Source organism: Typopeltis vanoorti, chromosome 19, assembly GCF_054136105.1.
Source record: "Typopeltis vanoorti isolate ZY-2024b chromosome 19, IOZ_Tvanoo_1.0, whole genome shotgun sequence".
Taxonomy (NCBI): domain Eukaryota; kingdom Metazoa; phylum Arthropoda; class Arachnida; order Uropygi; family Thelyphonidae; genus Typopeltis; species Typopeltis vanoorti.
Genome location: NC_143567.1, coordinates 101,084,845 through 101,105,164, shown reverse-complemented (window position 1 = coordinate 101,105,164; position 20,320 = coordinate 101,084,845). Strand labels below are relative to the sequence as shown.

Here is a 20,320-nt window from a genome sequence, read left to right as displayed (position 1 = left end):
TAATTTGAGCTTAATGTACTGAAGATGCCTGTGACACACAGGCGAAAATTATACTATTAAATAATCTTTGCACGCGAGTTTTTTCCGTTATTAATTTTGTATCGATATGTCTACTCACGGTATACCACTTTTAAAACTTAAAAATGTTCCTGTAGTCGGCTACTAAAATTGAACCTAGGTCTTTCTTCAGGTGACAAGCATCATGGAATGCAAATGCCACTTCCACTGAGCTACACGAGTTCTGCTGTAACATACTATCCAAAAGTCTTTACTGAAGCTCCATTACATCGCTGCCATGTTAAATGAAATCGGCCATAACAAACCATTCACTGTAACAGACTATTCCTTTGGTCCTCAAGAGTTCACTCTGGTGAGTCAACTGCAATTTGCCAGTGTCGTATTTCATACTTTGGCCATACAGAATAAGCATTGAAGATTAATTAAAAGGACCATAGTAAACTTTGTACCTAAAAGATAAAACAGGACCATTTTCTCTCATTGAAAAGTTGCATGAAGTCCCTGGGCAAATTCCTACCATTTGGTCTTATACCTTTTTGTAAGATATAAATAAGTTTGGTTTCATATCACAGTGCATAAAGAAAATCAGTCTTCAACTGAATAGTTGAAATGTGACATGCAGAATGACACCTGCCAAAGTGAATTAACTTCAAAAGAAAGTCGGGATTAAAAAAAAATAATATATTACATAGCTTCAGATTCATTTTGACTTGCTAAGTTTGTGTATGTTATTTACCTGTTTTTCTTTATTATAACTAATATTTTATTTTTTAAGTATAGTATCCTAAGAGAAAGGCATTTCTCCTTGGACTGCCAAACACACAGAAATAAACACAGCAAAAAAAGCTATTCAGCACACTCCAGAATCCAGTTCACTATTGAAAAAGAAAATAACAGCTTGCCTCCAAGCTTTCCTTACAGCAGAACTAGCCTTTATTTGCCAAATCTGTTCAGTGACTACAGTACTAAAAAGATCGACAGATTATCTGTCCCTTCTACCTTCCCACATCCCATACTCTCAAACATAGACTACAGTTTTTACCTATATCTGGGCACTTCAAAAAAAAAACCAAGCTTTCCTTACAGCAGAACTAGCCTTTATTTGCCAAATCTGTTCAGTGACTACAGTACTAAAAAGATCGACAGATTATCTGTCCCTTCTACCTTCCCACATCCCATACTCTCAAACATAGACTACAGTTTTTACCTATATCTGGGCACTTCAAAAAAAAAAACCAGAACTTTAAAGCAATATAATGTCTGCACTGCTTTCAAAATTCATTTGAAGTTGACTTCTCTTCTCTGCTCTCCTAAGGATTCACTTCCTCCCCTCTCTATTCTAGGTACAAGGGTTCTTGTTAGCTTATCTTATGGTCATAATCTACAAGAACCCCTGTACACACACACAATAAATACATCTGCTGTCACAACTGTGGTCAGTCAGGGCTAGGAGATTATGCATTAGATAGATCCCTTGCATAGAATCAGGTGAAAAATACAATCATGCTCCATCACAGTAAATACAAACTAAAGCCTTTTTAAAATTAGTAGCAGATTTTAAAAACCAGCCTAATCTTAATAAATATGGTTGTATTAAGCTTCCTGCAGGAGGCCTAAGGACTTGAATTCTTAGGCCTCCCAATATCTAAGACTAGCCAACAAGACCCATAGAGGACACCCCTCATAGGACTTGAAGGGTGTCCTCTATGGGTGCTGTGGACTTCATATAGTCTAATATCATTTCTTCTACTTATTGTTTCTTTGTGTGTGTTGTGTGCTATTCGAATTTAAAAATTTTTTTCTTGTGGCAGAGACAAAACAATCAAACCTGCTGTTTAAATTATTTCTCTTTGTGCTGTAGTTATTCCATTAAATTGTATTATGAGAGAAACCTATAGTACATTTGCACTGTGGGTGGACCAAGGATTTTTTTTTATATATTTATTATTATTATTATTTATTTATTTTTTTTTTTTAACATAATCCAGAAATTCTGCTTTAGAACTTTTCCCACCACTTCAGGACTGCAATAAGCAGGATGGTGGTCTCATACCAGCCAGTGAAATTCTTCTGCCACCTACAGAAGTCACAAACATGTTTGTTACCCCCCCCCCCCCCCCCCCCGATAGATTTGATCCCACAACTTGTTGGTTGGAGAGTTGATATGCTAATCATATGGCAACTAGACAGGCAAATCTGCTTTATTTTCCCATCCATCCACATCATACTCTTGATTTATTCATCTCAGATTTGCAGCTTACTTCCATTTCCCCCTTAATTTCCTTGAGTGTTTGTATATATGTATAGTGGCACACCCAGATGGGGGGGGGGGGCAAGGGACCCGGTACCCCCCCAAAGAAAAGGAAAAAAACACTAGAAAAATTTCCAAAAATCTTTTCCTAATTAAAATTCATTTTTTTTATTTATGTTGTGTGCTACTTATGAATTAGCGATCACTGCAGATGCTCAGTTATAGGTCGTATGCAATGTGTAGTGTGTATTCGCAAAACGTCTACTCAACTCTCTCCCCCCCCCCCCCCACACACCCAAAGGTTAAATCCTGAGTGCGCCACTGTATATGTAGGCAATAATTTATTCATTTAACTTACATTATGAAATCCAGTTAATAACATATAAAGTTATTTGACCTAATCACATCTTTTGACAAGATGGCCTTTGTTTGCAGTTGCAGTATGGAAGGGTATCTTATCAAACTAAATTCTTCCTCTGTGTTTGTAATTCATTTAGCAACTTAGTTAAACATTAGTTACTGCCTTTTACTCCTCTGGTAGTATGTCCTGAATAAAAGAATCACGTTACTGACAGTTTTTGTTTTTACAAAGATATCTGGATTTGCTTCATACATAAAGTATGCAATATAACTATGAAATTTACTATCAGCCTTGAGACATTTACTTCTTGGAAAATGCTTCTAGGGAAAGAGGGGGGGGGGGATGTTGCAAACATTCATTTTTAAATATCACTCATACAACAAACTTCAAAATGACTAATCTAAAGTCTGATTAATAGGCTTTATGTATTTAACACATACAAGTTTGCAGTGCTAAATGCAGAGAAAGCACTTTTAATGAGGCATTCACAGCAGTATTACATCATTGCCCTTCATGTATTTTTCTTTTAATATTTTTAATTTAATTTTTTATCCCCTTTTAAGATCTGCGCATAAAAGGTCCCAAGACCTACAGTACATCAGTGCCATGTGCGGATTAGTGGATAAGAAGGAAGAAAGAAGGAATTGATATGTTTTTGAACAGCTGAAAGTTGTAGTGAGTGATGAAGGTTGTTCCAAAGAACAGAGGTAGATAAAGTGAAAGAAGAATTAAAGAATTGGTTTGGTAAAATGGGTAAATGGATGTTGACTGGCAAAAGCTCTATTATTGTATTCTTCAAAGAAAGTAGAGGAAAAATTGTGTTCATTTCTTTCCTGGCCACTTGCCATAAAAAATACCTACAGAAGAGACATAGGAAAAAAATCAGATATTTGTGAGAGAATATTGGAGTTAATCTCTCTCTCTCTCTCACTCACTGTGTGTATAAGAGAGAAAAATGGGTCATGGATTAATTGGATTGCCCTATTGTGTATATCATTGCACAGACTTAGGGAAGTTTTTGACATCCCAAATGTGAGCAGTATTCCATTATTATTATTATTATTTCAGGCGACTCCAGGGAGTCCTTAGACTCATCGAAGGAGGCCCTAAACATCATGTCCACACAACTATACGACATTCTCACAGTATCTATCATATTTTGCCTTGAACTCGCTCACTGTCATAGCACCCACAACAGAGTCTGGCAGCTTATTCCACTCATTTACCACTCTAAAAGTAAAGAACCCAGCTCTAACACCCCTGCTAACCACACTCTTGCCCAGCTTCACAGATGTCCCCTAGTTCTCCCACCACCAGTCTTGATCTCAAAAATATCCTCTGAATTAATCCTATAGAATCCCTTTAGCAATTTGAATGTCTCAATCATATCTCCCCTTTTCTGCCTATCAACTAGTTTCTGCAACCCACAAATCTTCAACCTGTTCTCATATGGTTCATTCCATAGACCTGCTATCATCTTAGTCACTCGCCTTTGGATCCTCTCCACCTCCTCCCCATCAAGAAGGAACCGAGGTGACCAAATCTGGGCACAGTAGTCGAGATGAGGTCTTATCAAGGCTCGGTACAGAGGTACAATAACTTGCTTGTCTCTGTTTGTCAAGGTATTTTTCAACAACCAAGTGAGTTGATGAGCTGATTTAGCTACTTTTGCAATGTGTCCCCTAAACTTCATCTCCCTGTCCACCAACACTCCCAAGTCCCTGGCCTCATCAATCTCCTGGAGTACAGTTCCACCAATCTGGTATACTGCTGCTAATCTTTTCACCCCAAAATGCATAACCTTACATTTTGCCACATTAAATTGACATCCATTCTCCTTAGCCCAGAACTCCAATCTATCCAAGTCATCCTGCAAGATTTTGACATCTTCTGCATTCACTATCACCCTACCCAACTTTGCATCATCAGCGAACAAATGAACTGTTCCACTTAGATCCTTCCCTATATCGTTAATGAACAGATTAAACAACAGTGGTCAAACAGAACCCTGCGGCACACCACTAGTCACAGGCCGTCTTTTGGACTCTACTCCTGAATAAACTACTCTTTGGTATCTCTCCATCAACCACCCACCTATCCATCTCACCAACCCTATATCCATTCCCATATGTTGTAGCTTACGGATTAGAATTCCATGTGGTATCCTGTCAAACACCTTTGCCAAGTCCAGCAGTATCACTGTAAACCCATTTCCCTTATCTAGTTCAGCCGTCACCTTATAAAACTTGAGCAAGTTACTGAGGCATGATGTACCCTTCACAAAGCCATGCTGTCCCCTGTATAGTATCTCATTTTCATCAATCCATTCCTGTATTTTTCCCTTGACAACGACTCCTGATATGCTGATCGGTCTGTAATTTGCAACCATAGTCTTGGATCCTCCTTTATGCAGTGAAACTATTTTCCCCTCTTTCCACACCTTCGGGACTAAACCAGACCCGAGACTCGGATTAAACAACATCGTCATGGGCACTGATAATTCCTTAGCTGCTTCACGCAAGACCCGTGCCGGTGTACCATCCAATCCCACAGATGTATTCACATTAAGGTTCTGTGATAGACTATTCACCTCCACTTCATTCATCACAATTCACGTATAAACTAATGGTTCCTTCATTTTTTCAATGTCACCACCTGGATGATATACCTTTGCAAAGTGCGTGCTCAGTAACTCCACTATATCGACTGATTCAGTGACCTCCGTACCATCATCATTCCTTAAAATCATTTTGCCGTGTACAGTTTTTTTTTGCTTGCAGCATATTGAAAGAATTGTTTGGGATTCTCTTTTGCTTGCATAGCTAGTTTCCTTTCATAATCCGCTTTTGCTTTTTTTACCACACTCGTTACCCTTCTGGCCTGCACTTTATACTGTTCATGTGCCTGCAGGTCACCCCTTTCTTTAAATTCCCTCCACAGTTGTTTCTTTTTTTGCAGCTCAAGCTTAATGGCGTTATTCATCCATTTAACCCCTACTTGTTTTACTATTCGGACACTAGGTATACAATCAGCCATAACCTCCTGTAAATGATCCTTGACCACTTCCCATGCTCTATCGACGTCCAGCCCTTGCAGTTGTATATGCCATGGCACTGATCCAAGCAATCTCCTAAGCTTGTCATACTTGCCAGCACGGTAATTCCACATATACCCTGTCTTAATCGAAAATTCCACACCTTTAACCACCTTCCAGGTCAAGACCTTATGATCCTTATGACCTTATTGGTGGCAACATTCATATTCATTACAGTCAAATTCTGAGATGCTATTACCAGGTCAAGCACCCTCACACCCCTAGTATTTTCAATTACATGCTCTCTCAGATAGTTATCCCTTAATAATGGAATAAAATCCATTTCCTTCCTCACATGTGTCCTCTCCTCCTTCCAATCAATGTTACCATAGTTGAAATCCCCCATAATAATTACCCTCCTTCCACTCATTTCATCAATTTGTTTATGCATACTATCTCCACCATCTATTCCATCATCTGGTCTATAGCAGCACCCAACTGTATATTTTATTCTGCCAGTCTCAATCTCATACAAAATAGCCTCAAATGAGCTCCTTTCACTATCTTGCGATACAACTTCAATTCTCCTTGGCTGCAGTTTATCAGCTATCATCAGTAACACCCCTCCCCCCATTTTATTCTCTCTGTCCCTCCTAAACACACTTAACATTCCATAGTTGGATCGATTTGAGATTTATACAGTGTTAGAAGTTGTAGAGGTGAGAAGCAGTGTCTTCAGTAGAGAAGTACACCAAGTTTATTGGAAGCTGAAGAAGCTATGACTTGAGATGTATTTGTGTCAGGAACTTGAACACATTCACAATACCTTAGCCATTGGCTACAGTCCCCAAATCCAAAAAAATATTAAAACCCATAGACCACATCCTCCCCCTTTCCAGAACGGACTACATCAATAGTCTGTTCTGAGACACATCTGAAAAGCTAACAAAAATTTTAAAAAGAAACACAGACCATATAAAAATGGCATTGCTTACCACTTCCCAAAGGCCAGATACATCCCCTAAGCCTGCCAGGTGTCTACTAGATACCATGCAGTAGCAGGTTGTCTTACTTTGGTCAAACAGGCAGGACAGCAGTATCAGAATCGTTGAACATGGGGACTACATCAGATTCCACCACTAGTCACTCAGGGCTTGCTGACCATACCTTGTATACCCACTCCAAGATGTATTGTAAAAGAGTCACCTTACTTCACAGAAGCAAATTTAAACATGAAAGACATTTTCTTAGAATCTGCCTCAGCCTTAAAGAACTGTACAGAACTTCAACAAATTTGGTTGTATGAACTGTTCTCAAATATGGGAAGCCCTCATCCTTAGAACTTCAGCACAACAACCAAGAACACCTATCTCAGCCTACTGGAGGACACTCTTTAGGACTTTAGCATGCCTTTGTTGTTCTGCTTCAGTCATACTTTACCCTATGTAGTGCCTGCGTGTGTGTGTGTATACAGGATGTTTCAAAAGGGGGTGGGTATGCAACTTTGAATGACAATAGAAGGTAAATAGCGATAGAAGAACAATTTTTATTACTGTGTAAATGTAGCATAACACTTGAAATTTCAAGTTTCAACACAGACAGTTAAAGTTCAATATGACTGCCTTCAGTAATTCTGCATACATTCCATCTGTAATCAGTTTCTTTCCACACATGGTAGAGCATATCTGGCATAACTTCAGAAATGGCAGCAGTAGTTCTGTGATGCAACTCATCCAAATTGGCTGGTAGTAGTGGTACAAACACTCAAATCTATTTGCAAGATTGAGTGTTTGTACAGCTCCACAAGAAAATAATCTTATGATATAAGGTCAGGGGAATGCAGTGGCCATGCTAAAGGTGCACATCTACCAATCCATCTGCCTGGAAAATGGGTGTCGAAGCACAGCCTTATGTCTGTCAGGAAATGAGGTGGTGCTCTGTCTTGCTGGAAATGTAAGCATCTATTGTGGTTATCGTCACCTAATTGTGGTATTAGGTACCCTTGTAGCATGTCCAGATTCACACCACCAATAACGGTAGACTCTGTTACTTTTTTGCTTATGGCGCAAAAAAAAAAAACAGTTATCCTTTGTGGTGCCGCAAACATGTTCTATGATGGCGTGTGGATTTTTGCTTCCCCAAATTGTGCAGCTGTCGCGTGCTTACTTGCCCACTTATGTGAAAAGTGTACTCGCTCACCACTGAAAACGATCATGTCCAAAAAGTCCTCATTTTTTTTTATCCTGATCATTTCTGTAGAGAAATCCGGCATATCTTCTTATTGTCTTTTTTCAAATGTTTTGCAAGGATAAATTTGTAGGGCCTTAAATGCAGACGCTGTCGTAAAACATACCACACAGGCACATGTGGAATTCCAATTTGACGAGATGCCCATCTGGTTGACTTTCCAGGGCTTCTCTGGAAACTTTTCCGAACTTCTTCCACAACAGCATCGGTAGCACGCAGCCTTCCTGTTGACCTTGGATGACTCACAGAACAGTCTGTTTCCACAAAATTCTTGTGCACCTACTAGGAGGTTCTTTGCTATATTGTGTGCAGAAATTCCTCTGAACTTGTGTTGCCGGCTTCGTTTTCTCAAACCAAAACACACAATGTGCTTGCTCTGCACCATCAGAAATCACTATTTTCAAATGGTGTGATGTAATGGTCATAATGTAGTGAAAATTTATGTTTCACTACATTATGACACTCACTCAGCTCTTGTACATCTTCTGTTCTCCTGCAAAGTTGTATGCACCCTTTTGAAACACCCTCTGTGTGTGTGTCAATCAATCCATTGTTCTGTGGTAATTACAGTTTTTGACTTTGCTGAAATATTGGGAAATATTAAGTTTTTCCAATTAATATATAGTGAATGTTGTAATTTTCTTAGATAATATTGTTAGAGTATCAAAAGTGGCTGGCAGAATTCATATTGCTGCATAATTAGCTGATGATTCTCCAGGTGGTGAAGTAGTTAGCTTGATGATGTTGGATGCTTGATTTATCACCTTTCTTGGAATGTGCATGAACAGGCTTGTTTCCATGCTGTAGGATAGCAGTTGAGTAGGAAAGATTGAAGAGGCATGCATGATTGGTGTTAGTTGTAAGTTATCACAATAGTGGCAAAAAGAAAGAAAACTGATGGGCTAAAATGCATTTAAAAAAGGCTTTATTAAATTTTCTCTCTCTCTCTCTCTTATTGTTATTATTATTATTATCATCATCAAATTCCTGACATGTACCCTCAAGGGATGTACAGGATATGATAGTACTACATGAAAAATTTACATCATTACTAACTTCCTATCTACAATTTTCCTCCAAATCAGTCTTTTGCTTGTCTATACTCCAACATTATTAGATCTTATATTTCTATCATCTAAGGCACTTTGTACCATATCAATCCACCTATATCTTGTTCTTCCTCTGGGTCGTTTTCCTGCCAACCTGGCAGAGAACACTTATTTTGCTAATCTTTCCTCGCCCATTCTGTTTAAGTGACCATACCACCTGAAATTAGCTCTGCTAATGCATTCCTGGATACTGACAATGTCAAATTCTTTCCTAATATCCTCGTTTTTAATATGATATTGCCATTGATGCCATCTGTTCATGCCTCTATTCTTTCTCAGGACTCTCATATCTGCAGTCTCTAGTCTTTGGTGTTTTACTTCTGACCCAGCTCTCAGATCCATAAGTTAAAACTGGTTTGAACACTGTCTTGTATACAGCTAATTTAGTGTTCCGACTAATTTCTCTCTTATTCCATATGAATTTGTTCATTTGACTTCCTACCATACCAGCTTTGTTGAGTCTGTTGTCTATTTCCATATTTAATTTACCATCTTCACTAAAAATCGTGTCTAAGTAGCTGAAATGTTTTACTTGTTCCACAGGTTCCCCATTCAAAACACAGTTGACATTTTCAATGATTCTACCTATTTTCATTGTCTTTGTCATTTTATTGCTGACCCTCACACCATATCTATCACAACAGTTATTCAATTTAGTCAGAGAATCTTGCAGACTTGTAGTGGATTTATTTAGAAGTATAACATCGTCCACATAAAGCAAAGAGCTGACATTGACATCTCCAATTCTGATATCATGTTTAATACCACTTTCCTTCATAATGTGATCCATATAGATAATGCATAACAGAGGGGATAATGTACATCCTTGTCTCACACCAGATTTAACATTAAACCATCTTCCTGTACTTTCTTCATTTCTAACTGCTGACTTGCAACTCAAATAAAGACTAAGTATTGCTTGATATAATGCCCCATTGACAGTAAAGACTCCAAAATTATCATATCTTATATTTCTGTCTTCTGTGGCACTTTTTACTGTATCAACTCGCCTATGTCTTGGTCTTCTTCTGGGTCTTTTTCCTGCCAGCAGAGAATACTTGTTTTGCTAATCTTTCTTCTCCCGTTCTGTTTAAGTGACCATACCACCTGAGAATAGCCTCTACTAACACATTCCTGGATGCTAACAATGTCAAGTTCTTTCCTAATATTCTTGTTTTTAATATGATATTGCCATTGATGCCATCTGTTCACACCCCTAATCTTTCTCAGGACTCTCATATGTGGAAACCAAGATATCAGTTCTGAGAAAAATTAGATTGAACAGATAGCATCAATGCCAGAATCATACTATAAATAAAGATATTAGAATGGAACTCCAAATTTTCCCAGAATATTATGTTACATCCTTTATTGTATGAAATTAACAACAAATGTATATAATATGGCAAGAGAGCTAAAAGAATAGTCTCCATTTCTTATTTCCATAGGTTGGCCAAGGGATAGCCGACAGTACTCAACTCCCACGGCACAAAGCCAGTATACCACCAACCAGCGAGATGGGTGGGATGGGTCAAGGCATGGAGAAGGCCCTCCTGTTAATTCTTCTAATTGGCCTATGTCTCGCTATGGAGGGAATCAACCTGAACCATACTCACCTCATGTAGCTGGAATGGGACCTTCTATGGGAAACAAAATTGCATTAAGTAGGAGTTACATGTCTCCAAATAAACTTTCAGTAAGTATATGTTTTTACCCTTCCTCTCTTAATTCATTCTTATTTTTTTTATCAAAATCTATCTTCTGAGTGTAAACAAATACAAATTAGTTTTTTTAACAGTTATTGAGAATCATTAATTGATGTACATCAAGATGTTAGTAATGGAAGGCAACTGGAAAGAGTTTAAGAAATGAAGATTAGATAAGTCACTTATTTAATTATACAATAATGCTGATTATCAGGAGTGCATTCACAAACGTTTTTTTTTTTTTAAATTGTCACTGGAAACTACAGAAATGATCGTTAAACAGTTGGAATAGCTTTCACAAAGTGTAAAGCAGTCTGTGTGTTATTACTTCATCAACTCTTGCTTTCCTAAATGAAAATAAAATCAGCCATCATTTATGTAGCTTAAGGAGAGTACTTTAGGTAATATTACATAAGTAAGTTGATATTATTACTAGCTGTCCATCAGTGACACGACCTATGGTCTCACTTACGAAGCACAAAAATGATCCCATCCAATTTTCTAATTGGATGGGATCATCATGAATATTATTCACGACTTATTTTTAATGATATTAACAACACCAACAAGCTAATTTATAAATAAGATGTTTATTAACTAGCTTATATTTTGCAGATTTCAAACCAGCATCTTCAGAGCACAAAACAGCATATTTTAGTTTACATGTGACAATGAGTAAGTGAAAAAATTCAAATGGTAATGGACAAAAGATCTAAAGTCCTAATTTGGCACCCTCTAAGATTGTAAAAAAAAAAAAAAAGTATTACAGTTGTGTAGGAGTAGATCTTAAGATAGCAGTCTCCCAAATTTTTGGCAAATTAATGCAACCATACTTCAGGTTAGGAGAATTCTGAATAGCACATTGGTTTTCTTCTATCTAATCCTGTGTGAAGGGGTGTCCACTCATGGTCTGCTAGTTCTGACTTGCCATAATAATGGTAGCAAATGTATTTTTAATGATCTCCAAGGAAGATGTTAACAGATCTTCCTGTCCATAGTAGGCCAAGTCACAGTCTGTGAAAGGATATCACTCAAAGATAAACCACCAGGCACTCCCATAGAAAGAAATAATAGATATTACTATATCTATGCATATGACATCTTGCTGTATGCAGATTCAAGAGAAGAAGTGGCAGCTAAACTGGAAAGATGGAGGAAAGTACTGGAAGAGAGACGTATGATACTGAGCAGAAGTAAGACAGAGTATATGTGTTGCAAAGTGGACGGCAGCCAGGAGACAGATCTGGAGCTGGATGGAAATGTCATCAGGAAGGTGAAGGACTTTAGACACTTAGGTTCAACATTGGAAGAATATGGAGGAGCTGAGAAGGAAGTGGGATGCAGGATACAGGCGGGTTGGAGGAACTGGTGAGAGAGATGGCTGGAGTGCTATGCGATGAGAGGATGCCGATCAATCTGAAAGGCAAAATCTATAGGACAGTAGTGAGGCCAGCTATGACGAATGCTATGGAAACTGTAGCCCTGAGGAAAAATAACATCAGCAGGATGGAGGTAGCAGAAATGAGAATTGATGTGCTGTGTGACCAGAAAGGATCGTCTGAGAAATGACTATGTGAGGGGAAGAGTGAAAGTTACAAACTTAGGAGCGAAGATACAGGAGGCAAGGTTGAGATGGTTTGTTTATGTGATGAGAAGGGAGGACAAATATGTGGGAAGAAAGGTCATGCAGATGGATGTGCAAGGAAGGAGGAAGCGTGGGCAGCCAAAGAAGAGATGGAGGGAGCTAGTAGAAGAGGACTTGAGGATGAAGAACTTGGATGTGGTGACAGCCCAAGACATGGGGATGTGGAGGAGACTTATCATTACAGCGACCCCACTTAAGTGGGACAAGCTGCAGAAGAAGAAGATTCTGTAATAGATATTACAAAATGTTTCACTGCTCATGTGGAATGCTGATGAGAACATATATGGCAGCGATAATTTTTCGGTATTTGCACTATGTCCTCACCCAAAACACATTCTCCATGTGGAAAATGGACCAAGCTGACTGGAATACTTTTTTTGTTCTTGCAAAAATTTAATGCTGAAGCAGTCAATCAAAACACTTATCAATGAAGCAGTGATTTATTACTAAATTTTATTATCCAGGAAACAACTGCAATTCCAAACACATCACCTCAATTCCTACAATATCCAAAGTCATGCTGGAGTCATGAGTGCCAAGCAGCCAAAAAAAAAAGATCAAGACAGAGCATATGGTATAATTCACAGATACCTTACTACATCAGATCTCATAGCTTTTAAACATGCTCAGGCTAAAGCACAACATACATTAGACATTGAGAGTTAAAACCTATATGGATGCAACTTACCTCATCGACACTGTCTTCCAAAAATTAAGGAACAAAAAGAAAAATTGCTATAACTTGGGGGGGGGGGGGGGGGCATGCCTGGAGTTAGAACAAGACATTTCATGAGAGCAAAATTCTCTGAGGCTGTAACTGATGAATTCAGGTGGAAGTAGCCAGATGATTGTGAGTTATTCCATTCTTCACAGACTGTTGAACATTCCAACAGTCAAAGATAGCATCCTGGAGATATAATGAAGGAAGATCATGGGTTATAACCATAGTGGGTAGTATTCCTGTTTTGGCACACAGATAATAGGCTATTATCTAGCTAGATAATAGTCAGTGTGCCAAAACAGGAATGCCACTCCATAACCTATGTTCTAACCTCACATCAGCTACAGGAACATTGATATTCTGCTTCCACTATGTGCAGAAAGCTTCATGATGGTGGCCTGTATGCTAACTGACCGTAGTCTGCATGTCCCTATCCCCACGCCACAGAAGAGAAAGCTTGCAATGGCTCTGGCTCCATGTCAGCTAGACCCAAGACCAATGGGGGGGTTCAGTATTGTTTATGGACAAGTCTCAATAAAGCAATACCAGGCATGCTGTGATCCGGAGAGAACCAGTAACACATTATCTTTTTAAAATCTGTGAAAGGGACAGTTATAGTGTACCATAGTGTGATGATTTGGGAAAGTATTTTGTCAGGTGGACACAATGACCTGTATGTGCTTCCTAGCAGAACCATGAATGCTGCAACTTATAGAGAGGAGGCCCTGGACCCCAGTGTTCATTCATATGCAGATACGATGGGATAGATATTTATCCTACAAGACGATGCTTGTCTTCATCACGCAAAGCTTGTAGACTAATATCTTCCAGAAGACTATCCTACATATGGACTGGCCAGCCAGGTCTGCTGACTTTAATCCTTTGAGCATGTCAAGTAACAGAGGGTGCCTTCTTCTTTATTAGAAACTTTCTGTCTAGCCGAGTCTTCCTAGTCCAAGCGGGAAGCATGCTACCATGTCCATATCATCAAGAACAGAATGTTTTCTAAGGCTCTGTCTTAAGTGTGATACTATTTGATGCCAAAGTTAGTTCAGTCATTGAACAACAGCCTCCCACTGCAGACAATGCTATGTATGTTGATGACTTCACAATATATTGTCACTCTTGTAACATGAGGTTATTGGAAGACAACTTCAACAAGCAGTTGATTGCGTTTCTCCACAAGCTCTTAGTAATTGGTTCTTGTTTTCAGCACTCTTCACCCGGATCCAGAGTTAAGAATGGCACAAATTGTTATTCCAGTAGCAACAGAAGCTAAGTTCTTGAGATTCATCTTTCACAGAAAACTTACATTTTTTCCACACATTTTGTTTGTCAACCAAGAGAAAAGTGCAAGAGCATTGAATCTCTTTCACACTGTATCCTTTATATGGGGGGTTAATTGATCTTCATTGCAAGGACCTTATTGTACTTTTATACATTCAAAGCTGGATTATGGGGCTTTGAATAAATGAAAAAAAATGCAGAGTAGTCTGTGATGGTTGTTAGATCCCATTCATAATCAAATTATGCAGATAGCTACTGGTGCCTTTTGCATATCACCCACCCAAAGGCTTTATGTTGAAGTAAATGAATCGGCTCTATCACTTAGATAGAAACAGTTTCTTAACTATGCTCTAAAATAGTCTCTTCTACAGCATCCTACTTTTTTTTCTCTGTGTTGAAGCTCTATATCACACACCTGGAACTAGTATATATCCCTTTGGTATGCATGTTAGAGATTATGCAAATCAGCATTCCTTCATGTCAAGTTTGCATTCCATAATCCATGTACATGTAGGTTGTTTAATGTGCACAGAGCAGAGCACTGATTTCCTTTCCATCTATACTGGCAGTTCAAAATCTGAGATCTCTGTTGGTTGTGCTGCTGTATTTTTTTATCTTATCATATCCTTATGGATTGCAGTAATTATACAGCAGAGTTGCGTATTCATTCAGTGTGTGGTTCTGCATATAAAAGAAAACCATTACCAAAGGTGTATAATTTATACAGTCTTCATTGAGTTTTGTACAGTCCACATCCCATGCTTTGCAAGGTTCTACAATTATACAAAATGAAGACCTTTAATTTTGATGTTCAGTTGTGCTGGATTCCCAGCCACATTGGAATTGAGGGCAATGAGATTGCAGCTGCTAGATCTATTCATATTTTTTCCACATGCTCTATGTTAGTCTCCTATACATGCTATAGACAGTTTGTAAAATCAAGGCTAATTAACCAATGGCAGTCACTGAATACTGACAAATATGTATGAGATTAAGCTTGGAAATAAACACTGCAGTCTAATCAGTGTACAAACTGCATAGGTCATTGCACATTCTTATCTATTGATGTGACCCACTTGTGTGTGTGAATAATGCAACATGCATATCACCATTTGCCACTTTCTAGTAGAGTGCTGGCACTTCACCCTAAAAAGGAATGAAACTTTTACTTATCTGGCCAATCCATACACAGACAGATCTATCACACTCAGAGAAACTGCACGAAGCTTTTTTTAACTTTTTACAAAAAAATTAATTTATACATATTTGATTCTAAATATTTATTTATTTGTAAACATTTCTTAATGTTTATATTTCTAAAACTTGTCTTATGTACATTGTATGCTGTTTACTCATTTCTTTATTTCTTCTGGTGGAAAAGCTTATACTTTGTTATCCATAATAGTATTACTTAATGAAATTAATAAAGTATACATATGTTAATTTAGAGGGGAAAAATTCTATTCAAATATTTCGGCAAAGTCAAATTGCCATCTTCAGGGAACAAATTGATGCATGCATGCAGGCACTTTATAGGATAAATATGACTGAAGCAGAAACAACAAAGCTAAGTTCCAAGTCCTAAAATAGTACCCCCCCCCCCCCAGTGTGCTGTAATGGTTGTTCCTGGTTGTTGGGCTGAATTTCTCAGGATAAGGCTGAGGCAGATTCCAGTAAAAATCTTTCATATTTAAATTTCCTTTTGTTTTGCTTCTTTTTTCAAGTGTATACAACCAAAGCTTGTGCATGAAGCACCTTCACAACTCTGCTACTTGTATATAGAGGCTGATGACGTCACATCAATTGCTGTAATATCTCATAACACACATCACACTTCCTTTTGGAAGTGCATTAACTCAAACTCATATTCTCTCTTCCCTTAATAAGGGAAGGGAATATATGGTATGAATGTGCTTTAGGTTTACAACAACAAAAAAACTTTTTTTGTGAGTGGAAGCCTCATAAAAGAATTTTTTTTTTGATGTGGCTATTACTATTTTGGGTTTTGTTTTGCTGATGTAGTAGAGATTCAAAGAAGCCAATAAGCATGGGGAAATATTTAGGCTTATCAACATAAATCAATGTAGATAATATCTTCTCCTTTTCTATTAAGTGGTAAACAACAAATGGCTAAATTATTTTACTTTATGTATGTGTTAATGTTTGGTAGATATTTTAATCACATTTTTTCTAAAGAGAAGAGAAAAACTAAACTCTTTGAAGTGGTTATAATGGTTCCGAAAGCAAATTTTATAAATTATTATTTGAAGAAACTAGTGCTTCAGTTATTTTTTATGATATAGCTGGCTTAGTATTCAAATATATGTATATTTTGTCAATGCTTTATTTATTTAATTTTTTTATTTTATTTTATTTTAGCCACATGGAGGTGTAGGACCTCCACCTCAATATACGCCTCCACCTCCTCGTAAAGAAATTGTTTTTCCACCAGACAGTGTCGAAGCAGTTTCTCCAATGCTTGTAAAGAGGCGGCGAATGATGTCTAAAGATGTCAGTCCTCTAGAAGCCTGGCGAATCATGATGTCATTAAAATCTGGTTTACTGGCTGAGAGTACCTGGGCTCTTGATGTTCTTTCGGTGCTAATGTACGATGATAGTACAGTACTCTATTTTGGCTTAGGCCATTTACCTGGACTACTTGAAGTTTTAATGGACCATTATCGTCGATGTCTAAACCTTATTTTTGGGCTATCAGAAGACCTTGAGGTTGGTTTTGATATCAACTGTGAGGAGAAAGACGAACTCCTACAAAAGCATGAAAGAAAGTGGTATGAACTTGAAAATGACTTTGTGGGAAATGAACTTATAACTGGACTAAACTGTGGTGATTGTGATGCTAGAGATAATAAAACAGTGCTTTTGGACACTGAAAATTACACAAGAAAAACACGATGTAATAAAGTAGTAAGGACACACCAGGAAGAAACGCTGTTTACTTTTGATCCAGAAAAGAAATGGGACTCACACGAAGGATTTAACAGTGGATCTAATCACTGGCAACTTGGAGGTGGTGATATTACCACCTATATCCAGACACATTTTGAGAACATTAACACATTTGTGAGGTTTGTGCGAATCATGAATGAGATAAAGAATTGTAGCAATAGAGAAGAACGCTTGGATGATACCTGTGAATATGTTTCCCAAATGAACTGCTCAATGAAAAGGATACCTTGTGAAAATTCAGACTGTTGTAAAGAAGAAAAAGAGCATATTAAAGAAGATTCAGAAAAAAATAAGGAAGAGGAAGAGGAAACAGAAAATGAGGAAGAGGAGGAGACATCTTGTCTCGCCTCTACAACAAACAATCCAGTGGATACTGGAAAGACTGAGGGGTGTACAGAAAATTCCACCCAGGAAAATCCAATAAAAGATACTGATGACACTGAAGAAAAATCTCAGGTAGAATGTAGTAATATAAAGGATGATGTTGAAGAAAAAGGTTCGTTTCCCAGATTACGAATTTTAACACCATCTCGGAAAAGGGTTCACTTAGAGGATTTAGAAGAGGAAGCTTATAATCGTGATGAACCATCCTTGTGTACTACAAGTGATGCTCAAGAGTCTTTAGCTCGACGCTGCATTTGTATATCTACTTTGCTTCGGAATTTGTCTTTTGTTCCAGGAAATGATGCAGAAATGTCTAAACATGCCAGTTTTCTTCTTGTAATGGGAAGGTTACTCTTGCTTCAGCATGTACATTCAGCTCGAAAACCACCCCAACGTCATTATGACCGCGAAGAGGAAGGAGAAAATAATTCTCAGGCCGATTCTTGCAGTAGTTTAAGTGGAGAACGAGAGTGGTGGTGGGATGTGCTTCATACACTTCGAGAAAATACCCTGGTTACTCTGGCAAATGTGACTGGCCAGCTGGACTTGTCCCCTTATCCTGAAGAAATTAGTTTACCCCTGCTGGACGGGCTTCTTCACTGGGCTGTGTGCCCTTCATCCTATGCCCAGGATCCACTCCCCACCCAGCCACCCAACTCCGTCCTCTCTCCACAGCGGCTAGCCCTGGAGGCTCTCTGCAAACTTTCTATCTTGGAAAATAATGTTGACTTGATGCTAGCTACTCCACAGTGGTCTCGAATTAGGAGATTTTTCAGTTTGTTAACAAAATGGCTTGGCCGTAATGAAGATCAGGTTTTGAGAGAGTTTGCTGTTGTGTTGTTATCTAATTTATCCCAAGGAGAATCTGGTGCTGCTAGAGCTATTGCTTTGCAGGGCTCTTGTATCCCTCAACTTATTACATTTGTGGAGCAGGCAGAACAAAGTGCGTTGCAAGTTGCTAATTCCCAAGGTATAAATGCACTAAGAGAAAATCCAGAACTGATGGGTACTACACTAGATATGGTGAGAAGGGCGGCTGGTACATTACGATGTCTTGCCCGTGTGCCAGAAAACAGAAGTCTTTTTCTGCAGCACCAGCAGCGTCTCCTTGCTCTTGTAATGTCACAGATCCTGGATCAAGGTGTAGCGTCCATTGTAGCTGATGTGCTGTATGAGTGTTCCCAAGAAGACACAGAATCTTCAAATGGCATTACAATAGGAGTACCACCAGCAGCTGCAACATAGTGATAACTAACTTTTGTTATAGGGAAAAAAACCTGAACAGTCTGCATTGAAGAAGCCTCCTGCCAGCCACCTGCGAAGGTTGATGGCCTTCATTCACTGCAGGCACAAGTGCAATGAATTTTTTTTGCTGCAAGCTGGATCCAGTAATTTTCCAGAGCCAACATTGGTGATCTACCAGTTACAACAACATCATTTGTGACAATGTTTACCTGGAATAGTGTCATAAAGATTGCAGCACTGATATTTATTACAAAACGAATCGGAATTGTCTGTGTGTATTGTTACGGTGCATTAGAAAGTAGTGCCCTGTGGTGTTTGACTGCCTCGTTATCTAAAGTCGGGCCTTAATTGGCTTGCATAGATAAACATTCACACAGTAACTGTGTTGTCATTGAATTTTTCAGAGAGCACATGAACTTAATACCTGCCAAATATTGGTGACTTGCATGTGACTGGTATATGTAGGAATGGTAATGAGCACATTGGCAGTGAAAATTGTAGATATGTCATTGTAATTTTAACCCCATCACCTCATGGGATAGAGAACCGCCGCTCCCCTGTTCAGTACCGTATTGGAGAATGGGCAGCCTGTCCCTCTCTCCCACCCACCGAGAAGTGAATTTGACCATTCTTCATGTACAGTATAATAAACAACTATTGTAGGGTGAGTGCTATAGTAGCTCATCATCCAAACCCAGGGAGGTGGAAGTGGGTGGAGAGGGGTCATCTGCAACCAACAGTTGCTGTGTGCATTATTGGTAATATGTACAGGACAATATGTCACAACTAAGAAGCTACTTTGAATTGCTGAGAATTTTTCCGGCTTGTTAAGTCCAGCCATCAGTCGGTTTCTGTAGGTTGTTTTCAACTGATCTGATTCAGTGTGTAAGGGTTCCAGTCCAGCATCTCTGTCAGTTCTTTGATATTGGTATTTACGAGTGCAAGAGCTTTATACTATGTATATGTCTGATAATCATCCACAAATAAATGTACAGAAAAGTTGCTCTGAATTTGTTCTGGTTTTTGTTTTTGTTTATCGAGATTAGTGTATCACAATTAGTGGAATAGTATGTGATGTAAATACTGTAAATTTTTACCGAGTAGGGAACTTGATAATAATTGGAAGTACAGAAGGAGAGGATAGTGATTTATTTTATGTATGTAATATTCTTAGCATGTTTAGCAGGTTGTGATTAAAGATATTTAAGTGTAAAAGTAAGAATGCAGTCACAGTCAAGAATTGTTTATTTTGTTTTGACATTACTTTAATGTAGTGTCATATTCTGCATAGTGTACATAAACCATAATCATTGATACATTTACTTGTAACAAAACAATGTGTATT

The 20,320-nt window shown here is 38.3% G+C and overlaps 1 protein-coding gene across 5 annotated transcripts in view; it reads left to right on the top strand.

Annotated features, from left to right (window-relative positions):
* Positions 1–19,985, top strand: part of osa (trithorax group protein osa) — a 561,898-nt gene extending 541,913 nt beyond the window's left edge. For all 5 annotated transcript variants that reach the window (XM_090409351.1, XM_090409350.1, XM_090409349.1 and 2 more), the window contains 2 exons: positions 10,469–10,716; positions 16,759–19,985. In XM_090409351.1, the coding sequence (XP_090265477.1) occupies positions 10,469–10,716; positions 16,759–18,975 (2,465 nt within the window). In that variant the 3' untranslated portion in view covers positions 18,976–19,985. The remainder of the gene's footprint in view (positions 1–10,468; positions 10,717–16,758) is intronic.
* The last annotated feature ends 335 nt before the right edge of the window (positions 19,986–20,320 follow it).